The 14,908-nt window shown below is 36.6% G+C and overlaps 1 protein-coding gene across 2 annotated transcripts; it reads left to right on the top strand.

Moving 5' to 3' along the window:
• Positions 1–16: 16 nt before the first annotated feature.
• LOC139116915 (uncharacterized) lies at positions 17–14,652 on the top strand. Of its 2 annotated transcripts, XM_070679642.1 has the most exons (7): positions 17–433; positions 7,784–7,987; positions 12,043–12,246; positions 12,752–12,955; positions 13,407–13,610; positions 13,901–14,103; positions 14,539–14,652. In XM_070679642.1, the coding sequence occupies exons 1-5, from the start codon at positions 220–222 to the stop codon at positions 13,526–13,528; spliced, it is 948 nt and encodes a 315-aa protein (XP_070535743.1). In that variant the 5' UTR covers positions 17–219; the 3' UTR covers positions 13,529–13,610; positions 13,901–14,103; positions 14,539–14,652. The 2 variants fall into 2 exon arrangements, with proteins under 2 accessions (XP_070535743.1, XP_070535744.1); XM_070679643.1 differs by lacking the exon at positions 13,901–14,103.
• Positions 14,653–14,908: the final 256 nt, after the last annotated feature.

Below are 14,908 nucleotides of genomic sequence, written 5' to 3'. Positions count from 1 at the left end.
CTGATGATTATCTGTCTGAGTCGCACGTACACCCAACACTGCCCATGGTCAAATTCGTGAACGTCCTGTGAGTCGCTGCCTTTGAAGACGTCGATAGAAACCAAGTCTGACGAAAGGAAACATTTACTACATATTCATATCCACATCCAGGATGACAAGTGTTTGCTACAATCTTCAGCTGCTTTAATAGGTACCTTGAAAACCCAATAGCGTATCGCAATGAGAAACGATATTCTTGTATCTAGTGTATTGGTATTCTTATTCTTGAATCTAAGTGTTTGTACGTCAGAAAGCAGAGAGGCGTCAGTGACGACGAACACGACAACAGTTGAGAATCAAGCTCTATTTCCTGGGAAAAGGAATTTAATAAGCGAGGAACATGTTTTCATAAAGACAGCCGAATCTGAGATTTTGCAGATTCTCGACGAAGGGGGTAAGTAGAAGTTTAATATTTACTACACGGAAACATGGGAAATATGGGCCACATGGTAAGTGTTAGGGCAAAACCCCCGATTGATCAAAATGTACATGCACTACTAATAAGAGAGAATTTGATGTCCGATTGCTACTATCAGCAGATCATTGTGGATTTGCACAGCTATATGACGTTCGGCAGTTTGAGTATGTAGGACCAAGCTCACTGAAATTCTCTCATGTTAGGGGTTGATTTCTTATATGATATATTTTTGATACAAGAATACAAACATTTGAATTAATACAATAATTCGTCTCAAACATATTGTTCTACGCTGAGTAACGTAGCTGCAGGTAACTACAACTGATATGTAGTCCCATCATCCAGGAAGAATGGCGCCTTGAACAGGCGTGTGTACAATGAACAGCCGCAGTATGGAATCATTAAAGTCTCGGATATCACATCAAATTCATATGTAACTATTTTGACGACTTCAGAGCAACAGAAATAACGTAAACTAGTTGTAAATGTCCAGAGAAGCGCTAACCAGGGATTCAAGTGTGTCAAAACGCATCCAAAGTTCAGTGACTATCAAAGTGAAAGAACAAAATTGGACAAACAGTGTTAGTCGATCGTTATAAACAGCATGTCAGAATGTCTTTGGATTATGCAAAATTCGTATTCTTCGTGAAAATGAAATTGTACCATTTGGAGAGACAACTTAAGGTATATGTTTTACATTTTATTGAAGGACTCTTTGCCTTGCAATTCAAATTCAAGGGTGTGATTATCCGGTTAAATATTATCACACATCGCAAAGATGGAGGAAAATGCGTCCTGATGGAGACCTTTGTACTCATATACGCATCGGTGACCAGTGTTGCCGCCAGGACGCGCCCTTACGACAATGTCCCAAAACGGAACCCGTTGTCCCGCACTCTTGGGTACTGCAGGTCACCTCGGGCGCTCGTGCGCCGACTGTGATGGGTGTAGTCTACAAGTCATATCTGTTACTGACGATGATCTTTGTTTTGCATAATTATTGTGAGGCTTACACAACGTACTTTCGGAGCTAGCTCTACGATTAAAAGTAATTAAAACGTTGCACTTGATATCATAATTTGCTTGACTGTAGTCCGTCTGAGCTCTGATTTGCGGCAGATATGGTATTCTGCTTCAATTGCCTGAAATTCAAGCATAGCGACGCGGTCCCGGTAGCTTGAATTTTGTTCAGTGAAACTAATGTGTTACGAAATAATGCAAAATTTGATTGACAACTGCTTGTTGTCCCCAAAATGTACAAAATGTCCCCCAAAATAAATGGTAGTGGGACACAGTGTCCCCTGATCTAAAATTCCTGGCAGCAACACTGCCGGTGACATTCCATCATGTGCAATGTTTTCTAGGTCAATAGTCTGCTTTTTAGATGGGTGAACTTTGAAATTAGGTGCGGCTCTTGTTGCACTGGTCTAAAGGACTGGTCAATTTATTCGGCCCTGGGGGGGGAAGGAGTGGATTCGGGGGAGGGAGGTTCAAGCTGTTTTGACTTTGGTGGTGGGCAAGGGGTCACAATGTTTTCGAAATGCCCTGGGGGATCCGTGTGTTTTTGAATTTCGACACGGCTCATACTTGTCTAAAATGCATCTTATCAGTCACGAACTTCATCATTCAGTTGCATTTTTCGGCGCGCTCTACGGGCGCATGACTATAATATCAGGCATATATATCAGAGATATATGCATGTCTCATATTTTTCGGCGCGCCCTTCTGGAGCGGTATTTTAATATATCAGAGATATATGTCAGAGATATCGAGATGTTTGCAAATTGAAAGTCTGTTTTGCAAAGTGTACTAATCATTATGGAATCTGCAGTCCATATGAAAAGCATGAGACTATGAGACTTCAGTATAAGAAAGCAACATGCACTAATATTTCACAATATATTTGATACAGTGACATATTTTAGAATGAAAAAAGTCAAGATATTTTTTGTTCTCATTGATGGGACTGTTTTCCTTTATGTCTCAGGTTTACTGTAAAAAGGTGCTTTTTTCACGACTAAGAGACAAAGTGTTTCTCTTTGTCTTTGACAAAAGGTAGTCTTTGTCATTATCAGCTGTACTTTTAAGGTTTTAATGTTAAAAGGAAAGGTCCTGTCAGACACTGCGCACATTAGATTTGGCTACAACTTATGTAAAAGCTCTCTATGGCTTCTCAGGATGTAATTGGATGGCTAAACACCCATCAAAATTTTTGAATTACTGCGTTTATCTCTTTAATATTAATGATTGACATACATTCATGTTAAACCGTTCAGGGCATCTGGCCATGCATAGAAAGTGTGGAATACAGCTCGATCAAAGTACTGTATTCAAACTTTAAAATTGACACTTTGAAATTCCTATGTCATGCTGAGGTCGGCAGAAAAGTAATCCAACGGAGGACAGCTATATATGCGCCCGTTACCGTTTTTCTAGCTATATTTTTTGGAATGCACTGCTTTTTAGCTTGTACCTCACATAATAATGACTCGATATTTTTGTTTCCTTTTCTGCTCTCTTTTGTTAGGAGTGATTTCCATTAAATCTGTAGGTAATTATTAAATGCATGATTGTTGTCATATCAGAATTATTTTAGCATATTTGACTGTGATACATCCATATAAGATAATTCTCAGTCCGCCGAATGAATACCATTGCTTGCTTATAAATAGGAGAAAGTGATAAAAACGCTAACAATTTATTTAAAGAATTTTTATAATCGTTTGCGCATTTTTGAAAAAGGAGGTCATTTATCAGGCTAACACAACTTATTGTAATTTTCTGTATTTCCGAAGTCCTAACCCTTGAGTGATGCAGATTTTCCCATCAAAATTTTAGTGCAACATTTTACGAAATTTCATGAATTTTTCTGCAATTTGTTTGCTAATTTTAGATCAAATGGAAATCACATTACCTTTGCTACAGTTCTTATCAAAATTTTGGCAAAAGTATGAATAAATTTGACTGACATATATTCTGTAAAGACGACAAAAATTGTCTTTGGCTCTCAAAGGGTTAATAATTTTTGATTTCACCAAAACAACATTGAGATAAACTGCGAATGTTTGCGCAAAATTACAACGCAATAAAAAGGGAGAATTATTGCACATGCTACAAAAATATTCCTCTAAAGTAAATTAACATATTACCAGCAGGGAAAACTCTAGCCTAGGCCACCACGGGTTAAATGATACGACCTAAGGCGAATGGGCCTGCGGGCCTGGAAGGAGACATAAAGATGCACGGGAATTTTTCGCTCATTTTATTTCTGGTTATTAGGAAGCTGACAAGTCTAAATCCAATACAAATTAAACGTCCAAATGGATTATGTAGCAATCTCTTGATATCACATTGTGGGAAGAGGTTAGCTCCATTAATCTGATTATGCAATGATATCGAATGATTTCATAGTCGTTGAAACTGAAAACTGTCTATTAGAGTAACAAGAGGATTAATTACAAACGGATTTCAATTCCTTCTGTCCTAGATCCAGGGATATGTGCGTTGACAAATAACATTATTTGACTGGCTATGGAAATCTCTTTAATGGGAATTTAAAAATGTTTTACAATAGTCCGTGGGCTAGAGGGGGTCTACGTGCACCCCCCACAGGATAACAAACCTATATTTTTCAGAACCCTTGGGATCCCTAGAATACGAAATGGAATTTTAACAGAAAAAATATAGGGACGCAATAGCTGTTATGGTCATGTTTTGAAGGGTACCGCAAAATCACGATTTTCCAAGCCAAATGCATTTTCGTCAAATCTGTCTTCTTGTAAGTCATGTGCTGAGCTCATTTTTTAACATAACCTCACTTGTTTGGTATCATTAGAAGGGAATTTATTTCATTTTAAGATGACATATTGCATTATGCAAAATCTCCTACAGTTTTTGTCAAATATAACAAAAACTTACCCCTTACCCCAAAATTTAACATTACAAATTACAGAAAATCTCAAATTCTACCAATTTTTTAGCTAGGCATAATAAAAAATGCAATGCTTTGTCTGAAATCTGTTTTATTTGATACAGGGACATGTCAGAATTATGAAATAGACTTTTAACAGAAAAAATATTGGGAGTATACAGCTGTAACAGTCATATTTTGAAGGGTACCGCAAAATAATAGTGTTGCAGATTTGCATGCATTTTTGTTAAAACTGTCTTCCTATAAGTTATCTGCTGAGCTTGTTTTTGAATATAACCTGGCTTCTTAGGTACTTTTAGAAAGATAATTTACTAATCTTTAATATGACATATTGTAACATGCAATATCTTCTATACTTTTCATGATATATAACCAAAACTTACCCCATACCCCAAAGTTTACATTAAAAATTTCAGTCATAGCTAAAACCAAATTCTACCATTTTTTTAGCTTGACACAAACAATCTGGCCGTTTTTGCTATTAAATCTATTTTATTTGTTACAGGGACATGTCAGAATTATGAAATAGACTTTTAACAGAAAAAATATTGGGAATCTACATCTGTAACAGTCATATTTTGAAGGGTACCGCAAAATAATAGTGTTGCAGATTTGCATGCATTTTTGTTAAAACTGTCTTCCTATAAGTTATCTGCTGAGCTTGTTTTTGAATATAACCAAGCTTGTTATGTATCATCATAAAGATAATTTACTAATCTTTAATATGACATATTGTAACATGCAATATCTTCTATACTTTTCATGATATATAATCAAAACTTACCCCATACCCCAAAGTTTACACTGAAAATTTCAGTCATAGCTAAAACCAAATTCTACCATTTTTTTACCTAGACATATAAAATCTGGCCGTTTTTGCTATTAAATCTATTTCATTTGGTACAGGAACATGTAAGAAATATGAAATAGACTTTAAACAGAAAGAATATTGGGATTCTATGGCTGTAACAGGCATATTCTGTGGAGTACTGCAAAATCACAGCAGTGCAAACTCATATGTGTTTTGTTAACTTTGTCCCATTGTAGGTCATCTGCTGCGCTTATTTTATCACATAACCATGTTTATTTGGTACCATTGAAAAGCTAATTTACTACTTTTTAAAATGACATATTGTTATATGCCATATCTTATATAGTTTTCATGACATATGACGAAAACTTACCCCATACCACAAAGTTTATATCGAAAATTACTTTCGTAGCTATCGTCAAATTCTACCAATTTTCTAGCTAGACATAACAAATAAGGCAATGCTTTATATGAAATATTTTTATTTGGTATGGGGGAATGTCAGAAATATGAAATAGACTTTTAACAGAAAATACATTGGGACTCTAGAGCTGTAACAGTCATATTTTGAAGGGTCTCGCAAAATCACAATATTGCCAACTCGCTTGCTTTTTTGTTAAATGTGTCTTCTTAAAAGTCATCTGCTGAGCTTGATTTTTGACATAACCTGGCTTGTTAGGTATCAATAGAAAGGTAATTTACTAGTCTTTAAAATGACATATTGTAATATGCAATGTCTTGTTTAGGTTTCATGAAATAGGACCAAAGCTTACCCCATACCCCAAGGTTTACACAGCAAATTATTGCAAATCTGAAACTCTACCATTTTTTACAATTTATTAACTTTGAATACCAAAGGCAATGCTTGTATGCAATCTATGAAATATGTGTTTTTGTTTAAAAAGTATGTTAAAAATATGAAATTAACTTTTAACAGGAACATAATATGATTTTGTAGCCTTTTGGATCATATTTGGAAGGGTACCCAGGTATCAGGGCAAATTTGCCGAAACACATACATTTGCAATATATGGGTTCCCCCTCCAAAAATGATCCAAATGGCTACTAAATTGTACCATCTTCCCGTTAAAAGTTAATTTTATACTTGTGACATACTTTTGTAACAAATAAATCAGATTTTAAACAAGAATTGCCTTTTGTATTATGTGCAGCAAAAAATGGTAGAATTTAAGATAAGCTGTAATTTGCGATTTGAACTTTTTGGGTATGGGGTAAAGTTTGACCATATTCCAGGAAAACTATGAATGACATTGTATATTACAATATGTCATCTTAAAGAAGAATACATTTTCCTACTGATGATACCTTACAAGCCAGGTTGTGTCACAAAATAAGTTCAGCAGATGACTTACAAGAAGAAGAATTTAACAAAAAGGTGCCAGTTTGCGGTACTGCGATTTTGCATTTCCCTTCAAAATATGGCTGTTACAACTATACAGTCCAAATATTTTTTTCTGTTAAAAGTCATTTCACACTTCTGACATGACCCAGTACCATATACGACAGATTTAATACCGAAACAGAGCTATTTTATCATGTCTAGCTAAAAATTCACAGAATTTGATCATGTTATCTATGACAGTACTTTCAATATAAACCTTGGGGTATGGGGTACGTTTTGGTCAATTTCCATGAAAAGTATACAAGATATTGCCTGTTACAATATGTCATTGTAAAGACTATTTTATTACCTTTTCAATGATACTAAACAAACCCGGTTATAATCAATAACAAGCTCATTAGACGACTTATAAGATGACAGATTTAACAAAAACGCATGCAAATCAGGAATACTGATATTTTGCTGTACCCTTCAAAATATAGCTGTTACAGCTATAGAATCCCAATATTTTTTCTGTTTAAAGTTCATTTCATATTTCTGATATGGCGAAGTACAAAATAAAACAGATTTCATACAGAAAATTGCCTAATTTTTTATGTCTGCGTAAAAAAATTGCTTGAATTTGACATTAGCTATGACAGTAGTTTTCGATGTAAATTTTGGGGTATGGGGTAAGTTTTGGTCATATTTGATAAAAATCTGTACAAGATATTGCATGTTACAATATGTCTTTTTAAAGACTAGTAAATAATCTTACTAATGATACCTAACAAGCCAGGTTATATTCAAAAACAAGCTCAGCAGATGACTTAAAAGACGATAGATTCAACAAAAATGCACGCAGGTCTGGAATACTGAGATTTTGCTGTACCCTTCAAAATCTGACTGTTACAACTACAGAATTCCAATCTTTTTTCTGTTAAAAGTCTATTTTATATTTTTGACATGACCCGTTACCGAATGAAATAGATTTAATACAAATAAATGCCGGACTTTATATGCCTAGGTAAAGAAAACGGTAGAATTTGATTTTAGCTATGACTGAAATTTTCAATGTAAACTTTGGGGTATGGGGTAAGTTTTGGTTATATATCATGAAAAGTATAGAAGATATTGCATGTTACAATATGTCATTCTAACGATTGTTATCCTGTGGGGGGTGCACGTAGACCCCCTCTAGCCCACGGACTACAATAATTTCATTCATTTCCCGGTTAACAGCAACTTCTACAGCAACAACAATACCATCGACAAGTGATTACACAACAGATAATGAAATACCTTCAACAAACAGCGTTGGCGAACAACCTGAAACACCTGACACCGGAACCTCTTCTGCTGTATCAAGTGAAGGCTCCTCTGCAGAACCAACAGACGTGAGCCCTACAAGTGATGAAAGCAATACAGGAGAAATAACTACAGAGGGTATGTAAATAGAGAATTGCAGAGAGTATGAGCGCCAAGTTTTGCTATTAAACAGTTTGTCCGTTAGTCATTTTCGCAAATATTGCAATATGATCTGTAGTCTTATCTTTGTCTAGCATTTTGTCAAACAATCATCCACATATCATCGGCAATTGTAATATTACACAAAATTTTCGCAAGGTCAAGCATTTAATAACGCTATACAATTGATGACAAGCACTTCCTAACGTGTTTGATGAAGGAGTGGTGAGTTTAATGAGTGTGATTGTTCAACTACATAAAATGATTTTGCAGTCGTTGAAAGTAAACGTTTAAGATATGAGATAGAAAAGGATACTTTTCAAACATTAAAATATAAGAGAAAGAGGTTACGGAATTTGGGCCCTTTGTCCCCTAGAACTATGGAGATATGATGAAACAGATAACAACAATGGCGTGGTTCAAAATTGCCGTATTAAAGAAAGTAACAGAAAGTAAGAGCTGATTTGCGTTTGCTTCCAACTTTATCTTTCCAACAGTTAGCCTCTTATTCCTGTTTATGTATGCCGATTTGCGGAAAAAATATGTTGTATTTTGTTTATGTCGCATTTTATAAAATTATGATGGATTATGGGGGCCCGTTCTGGTCAAAATTATGTTTTATTAATTTTAGTATGTTAGAATTAATTTTATGTCGACTGGAATTAATTTACTAGCACCTCGAATTAATTGTATGTTTCTTTTAATTAATTTTTATATGCTTTAATTAATTTTGTGTAGTCATGCCGAATTAATTTTATGTGTTCCAATTAATTATTTCTGCTTATCTTTGCTGTAATTAATTTTATGTAGTCTAGAATTAATTTTGCTAACATTTCAAATTATTTATATGTTTTTATGTGCCGGAATTAATTTTATGTAGTCTAGATTTAATATATTAATTCCTTCAATTGATTTTGGGTTCAAAATGTTTTTACGTGCTGCAATTAATTTAATGTGTGCTGGAATTCATTTCATGAGGGGAACGCTCCATTAACTTGGACGTACCCGAGTAACCCGAGTTGGTTATCAGAGGATTAATCTCAATGTCAACATATGCGAACAGATTATCTTTTAGTGTAAACAAAACATTAGCACTGCCGGAACTACTTTTAGCATGGCCAATGCCAGTCGGCGCCTGACTTGATGATGGCCCCCCCCTGTCCGGCACTCAGGATTTCCAACCAGCGTTAAAAGTGCCGTCCAGCACTTGCTGTTACTTTGAGATCATCATTTAGTTCATAAAATTGCATGAAGAGTGTACTATAGAATCCCTTTCAAATCAAATGCTGTTTAAACAATACTAGCAGTTAATTAACGTACGCTGATTTTGCATACGAAAAGCTATTTTTGTATGAATGTTTATACCCCTATAAGTATAAAAGAAAGTACGGTAGCGAAAATTAGCACAACAAAACAGGACTTCAGCACAACAAAACAGGACTTTTACTAAAACATACTCTTTCAATTTCAGTTCAGACTCACATTGCGGAAAGGTGCATGCAATGCAATGAAAGTCACGAGCAAACTTTGGTGTCAACGGATCCAGTCTTTGAATTATCAATGAACACTCACTTACTTTTCTGGTCAAAAGCCAAAGGCTACTTGTCCATCGCAACAAGCCTCTCTGTTTGAATCCGCGTGTTCATTTTTAGCCGGATGCCGGCCAAATTGACTGGCTACTTCCGTATTTTGGCCGGCTACTTTTCAGCAATGTTTCGCTCTCTAGCCCCGAAATTCTGATTTTGATAATAATATTTTGATATTTGTTGTCTTGCAAGCCGGAGATAACATTTCAGAAGTGCCTATGTGGCTATATGTAATCTAGCAATTTACGCGGTGAACTTGTTGCTATCTAGTATCAGCCTGTAGTACCGCGATCTGCGAACGTGTACTGTACTGGGAATCGCTCTCGAGGTCATCCTTGCTTTCCCGACTACAGCCCGAATTATTCCGACGTTCACATCTGGTGCAGCTTACCATTGGACTGACGTTACGCCCACCAATAGCCGGCCATTTCCGAATAAAGCCGACGTTTGTTTCTCTCAAACGTGAAAGAGAAGAAAGTCTCAAACGCGCAAGAGAAAGTCGACGCTCCAGAGCTTTTGTTTTCTGCGTAAGAGTTGGGCCTTGTCTGATGGGTAGGTTTTTGATCAAATGTAAAGCAACCAAAAGTTACTGAGTCTCATTTTTCATACTTTTGAAACGCCACGTCAATCCATCCATAGTCGATCATAGATCTACATCGCGTTTTGTGGAGGGGCCGTGGTTTAAGCGGAAGGGAAAGTCTACGCGGGAGTCTACGCTTGAAAACGTTGATTTTCTGCGTAAGAGTAGGACTTTGTCTGTTGGTTTTGGGAGGTTTTAGATCAAATCTAAATAAACAAACAATTACTTGGTCTCATTTTTCGTACTTTTGAAACGCTAAGTCGATCACAGTGTCAAATTTCACGTCGACCACAGTCCCTCTATCCACCGGTCTGGAAACGCCTATTGTAAAAGGTGTCAATCACCTGGACCGCACAGCCAAACCGCGATACGAGGGGCAGTCACGTGATAATGCGTAGCTTGGGTTTGTCCTGCATGCCACAGTCCCCGATTGTGTGTACGCTTTTCTCGAATTTTCGCTGTTTTTGGCTCTATTAAGTGTTCTCTGCGTCTATCTACGACACGAAGACAGAAATCATCATATCTTGAAACCGGTGTTTGTTTTTCGTGATCCTTCTCCCATCGTAAATGATGATAGTGTGCGATAATTTCTGGGGTTGATCGCTGCGAGTGTGTTGACGCAGCACAAGCAACGGCTGGAATCAAACCGGAAAATTTGTCGTCGCTTTCTCTTGCAATGCTAGTATTCAGTGCCTCCAAATATGATAAAATATGTTTTCTGTGTAATATTCTGTGAAATCATGTCTGTTAACTGAGCAGAATAGGAAAGACAACTGCAGAAATGCATGGATAGAGGGACTGTGGGTCGACCGATATTGCATTGTGTGTAAGCTTACTGTGTCACAATCGACTAATCGACTGCAGGTGTGTTGTACACATACGGTGTCGTACAGGTTGACGTTGGGTGTCGTCAATTTGGAATTTTATCAAACATGAACACTGGAATTTAGCTCTCTTTTTCAATTATATTCAACATCACCAAAAATCAATGGTAAGCTCGCGAATTCGTTTTATTGTGAAATTAATACCGTGAATTAAATCACTGAAAATTGTGCCGTCCGCCGACCGGCCTCGTTGACTGCCTCTACTATTTCTCCTTTCTTATAATATGTACGAGTGGCCATACTGTACAGACGGATCCGGCTAGCAATTCATTGACTTAAATTCGCTCTATACGAGATGTAATGTCACAGGATACGCGCAGCTCTTGGAGACCTTACTCACTCGTTACGTTGTTTGCAAGTGCAAGAAAAATCTCGTGGAAAGAACGTTCCATGATTTGCATATATGATCAATGCGTGTTACTGAAGTGAAGCGTCCGAAAATAGGAAACAAATGAAAATGAACGAAGAACGATATTTTGTTTCACCATATTTCTAAAACTTAGTTTAGAGCCTAAATTAAAGAATAAACTAGATTACTTGCATTGAAAAGGGCAGTTCACTTTTTCCTGTCAACATAGTTCCATGTGCAAGCATATGTGTGTGCCCGTGGTATTGAGTGAGTCGTTACAGCCCTGACGTTCCTATCATAGCACCAGCTCGATAAGATAATCGCAACAATGGAAAATTAACACCTTGGGGATTAAAAGTCTTCTGTTTGTCACCCGAGTTGGCAGGCAGCAACTCGGGTTTCAGGTACCATCAAAGTTAATGGAGCCTTCCCCTAATGAATTTTGTGTTCGGTCGAAGTAATTTTGTGTGTTCACTCGAATTAATTATGGCCCCCATAATGGATATCATCAGTTTTACTATTGTGCAAAATGTGAGCATTGTAAATATATATCAGCATGCGCTCGGTCATGAAGTGCCTTAAGAAGTTCAATTTACCATTTGTGATGATAATTTGATTCATTGCTCTGTTCACAGCAACTTCTGCATCACCAACAACAGCATCGACAGGTGATTACACAACAAATTATGACGTACCTTCCTCATCTACCGACGAGGAATCGCCTACAACAACTGACACTGGAACTTCTTCTGCTCTACCAAGCGGAGGCCCCTCTGCAGAACCAACTGATTCGAGCCCGACAAGTGATGAAAGTAGTGCAGGAGAAATGACCACAGAGGGTATGTAAATAGACAGTATCAGCTCCACGATTTGCTATTAAACAGTTTGCCTGTTAGTCCCTTTCGCTAATATTGCAAAATGATCTGTGGGCTTATGTTTGTCTTGCATTTTGTCAAACAATCATCCACATAGAACATTCAATTACAATATTTTACAAAATTTTAGAAATTTCGACGATTGAATAATGCTATCATAGACGAGGTAGTGGTGCAAGCAGTTCATAATGTGTTTGATGAAGGAGATTTTATAATGCGTCTGATAGACACTTATATAAAAATTTTATATAATAATTGAAAGTGAACGTTAAGATTTTAGAGTAAGAAAAGGACACTTTCAAAACATTCCAAATATAAGAGAAAGAGTTTTCGAAACTTGGACCCTTTGTGTATTAAAACTATGCAGACGTTAATAAACAAATAACAGCAATTGTCTGGTTCTGAATTGCCTTAATAAGAGCAAAGGAACAACTTTCCACGATAATTTGATTCATTACTCTGTTCACAGCAACTTTTACATCATCAATAATACCATCGACAAGTGATTACACAACAAATTATGAAGTACCATCATCAACTACCGATGGGGAACAACCTGTAACAACTGACACTGGAACCTCTTCTGCTCAACCAAGCGAGGGCTCCTCTGGAGAACCAACTGATGCGAGCCCGACAAGTGATGAAAGCAGTACAGGAGAAATAAGTACAGAAGGTATGTCAATATTTGGTTGCAGAAAGTAACAGCTGATTTGCGTTTGCTTCCAACTTTAACTTTTGAACAGTTAGCCTCTTATTCCTGTTTATGTTTGCCAAATGTGCGGAAAAATATGTTATCCTTTCTTTATGTCATATTTTATAATATCTTGATGGATAAGATCAATTTTACTATTGTCATGACGGAGATTTTATAATGAGTCAGATAGTCAATCACTGAAAAGATTCTACAATCGTTGAAAGTAAACGTTAAGATTTTAGAGTAAGAAAAGGATACTTTCAAAACATTGAAGTACAAGAGAGAGAGACTACTGAAATTAGACCCTTTAATCTTTAAAACTATGCAGTTACAAATTCACAAATAACATCCATCGCCTGGTTCTGAGTTGCCTTAATAAGAACAACGAAACAACTTTCCACGATAATTTCATTCATTACTCTATTCACAGCAACTTTTACATCACCAACAATACCATCGACAAGTGATTACACAACAGATTATGAAGGACCTTCATCATCTACCGATGGGGAACAACCTGGAACAACTGACACTGGAACCTCTTCTGCTTAACCAAGCGAGGGCTCCTCTGCAGAACCAACTGATGCGAGCCCGACAAGTGATGAAAGCAGTACAGGAGAAATAAGTACAGAAGGTATGTCAATATGTGGTTGCAGAAAGTAAAAGCTGTTTGCGTTTGCGTCCATATTTTACTTTTCAACAGTTAGCCTCTTATTCCTGTTTATGCATGCCAAATGTGCGGAAAAGTATGTTGTCCTTTGTTTATGTCGTATTTTAGAAAAGCTTGATTGATATGATCAATTTTAATATTCTGGAAAATTTGAGCATTGTAAATATATATCAGCATGTGCTTGGTCATAAAGTGCCTTAGGAAGTTGACTTTAGCAAATGTTATGTTAATTTGATTCATTGTTCTGTTCACAGCAACGTTTACATCACCAACAATACCATCGACAAGTGATTACACAACAAGTTATGAAGGACCTTCATCATCTACCGATGGGAACAACCTGGAACAACTGACACTGGAACCTCTTCTGCTCAACCAAGCGAGGGCTCCTCTGCAGAACCAACTGATGTGAGCCCGACAAGTGGTGAAAGCAGTACAGGAGAAATTAGTACAGAAGGTATCACAATATGGGTTGCAGAAAGTAACAGCTGATTTGTGTTTGCTTCCAACTTTAACTTTTGAACTGTTAGCCTCTTCTTCCTCTTTATGCATGCCAAAATTGCGGAAAATATGTTATCCTTTCTTTATGTCATTGATGGATAAGATCAATTTTACTATTGCTATGATGGAGATTTTATAATGAGTCAGATAGTCAATCACTAAAAAGATTCTACAATCGTTGAAAGTAAACGTTAAGATTTTACAGTAAAAACAGGATGCTTTGAAAACATTGAAATACAAAAGAGAGAGACTACTGAAATTAGACCCTTTAATCTTTAAAACTATGCAGTTACAAATTCATAAATAACATCCATCACCTGGTTCTGAGTTGCCTTAATAAGAACAACGAAACAACTTTCCACGATAATTTCATTCATTACTGTATTCACAGCAACTTTTACATCACCAACAATACCATCGACAAGCGATTACACAACAAATTATGAAGTACCTTCATCATCTACCGATGGGGAACAACCAGCAACAACTGACACTGGAACCTCTTCTGCTCACCAAGTGAGGGCTCCTCTGCAGAACCAACTAATGCGAGCCCGACAAGTGATGAAAGCAGTACAAGAGAAATAACTACAGAGGGTACGTAGAATGGAGTTAAAGATGGTATCACCCAACGTTTTGCTATTAAACAGTTTGCCTGTTAGTTCTTTTCGCTAATATTACAAAAGGAACTTTGGGTCAATTTTGGTCTTGCATTTTGTGGAACAATCATGCATAGAGAACAGCAGGCAATTGCAATATTCCAC

This window comes from Ptychodera flava, chromosome 18 (assembly GCF_041260155.1).
Source record: "Ptychodera flava strain L36383 chromosome 18, AS_Pfla_20210202, whole genome shotgun sequence".
Lineage (NCBI taxonomy): Eukaryota > Metazoa > Hemichordata > Enteropneusta > Ptychoderidae > Ptychodera > Ptychodera flava.
The sequence above is the reverse complement of the archived record's forward strand: the minus strand, read 5'-3'. Positions and strand labels throughout refer to the sequence as shown.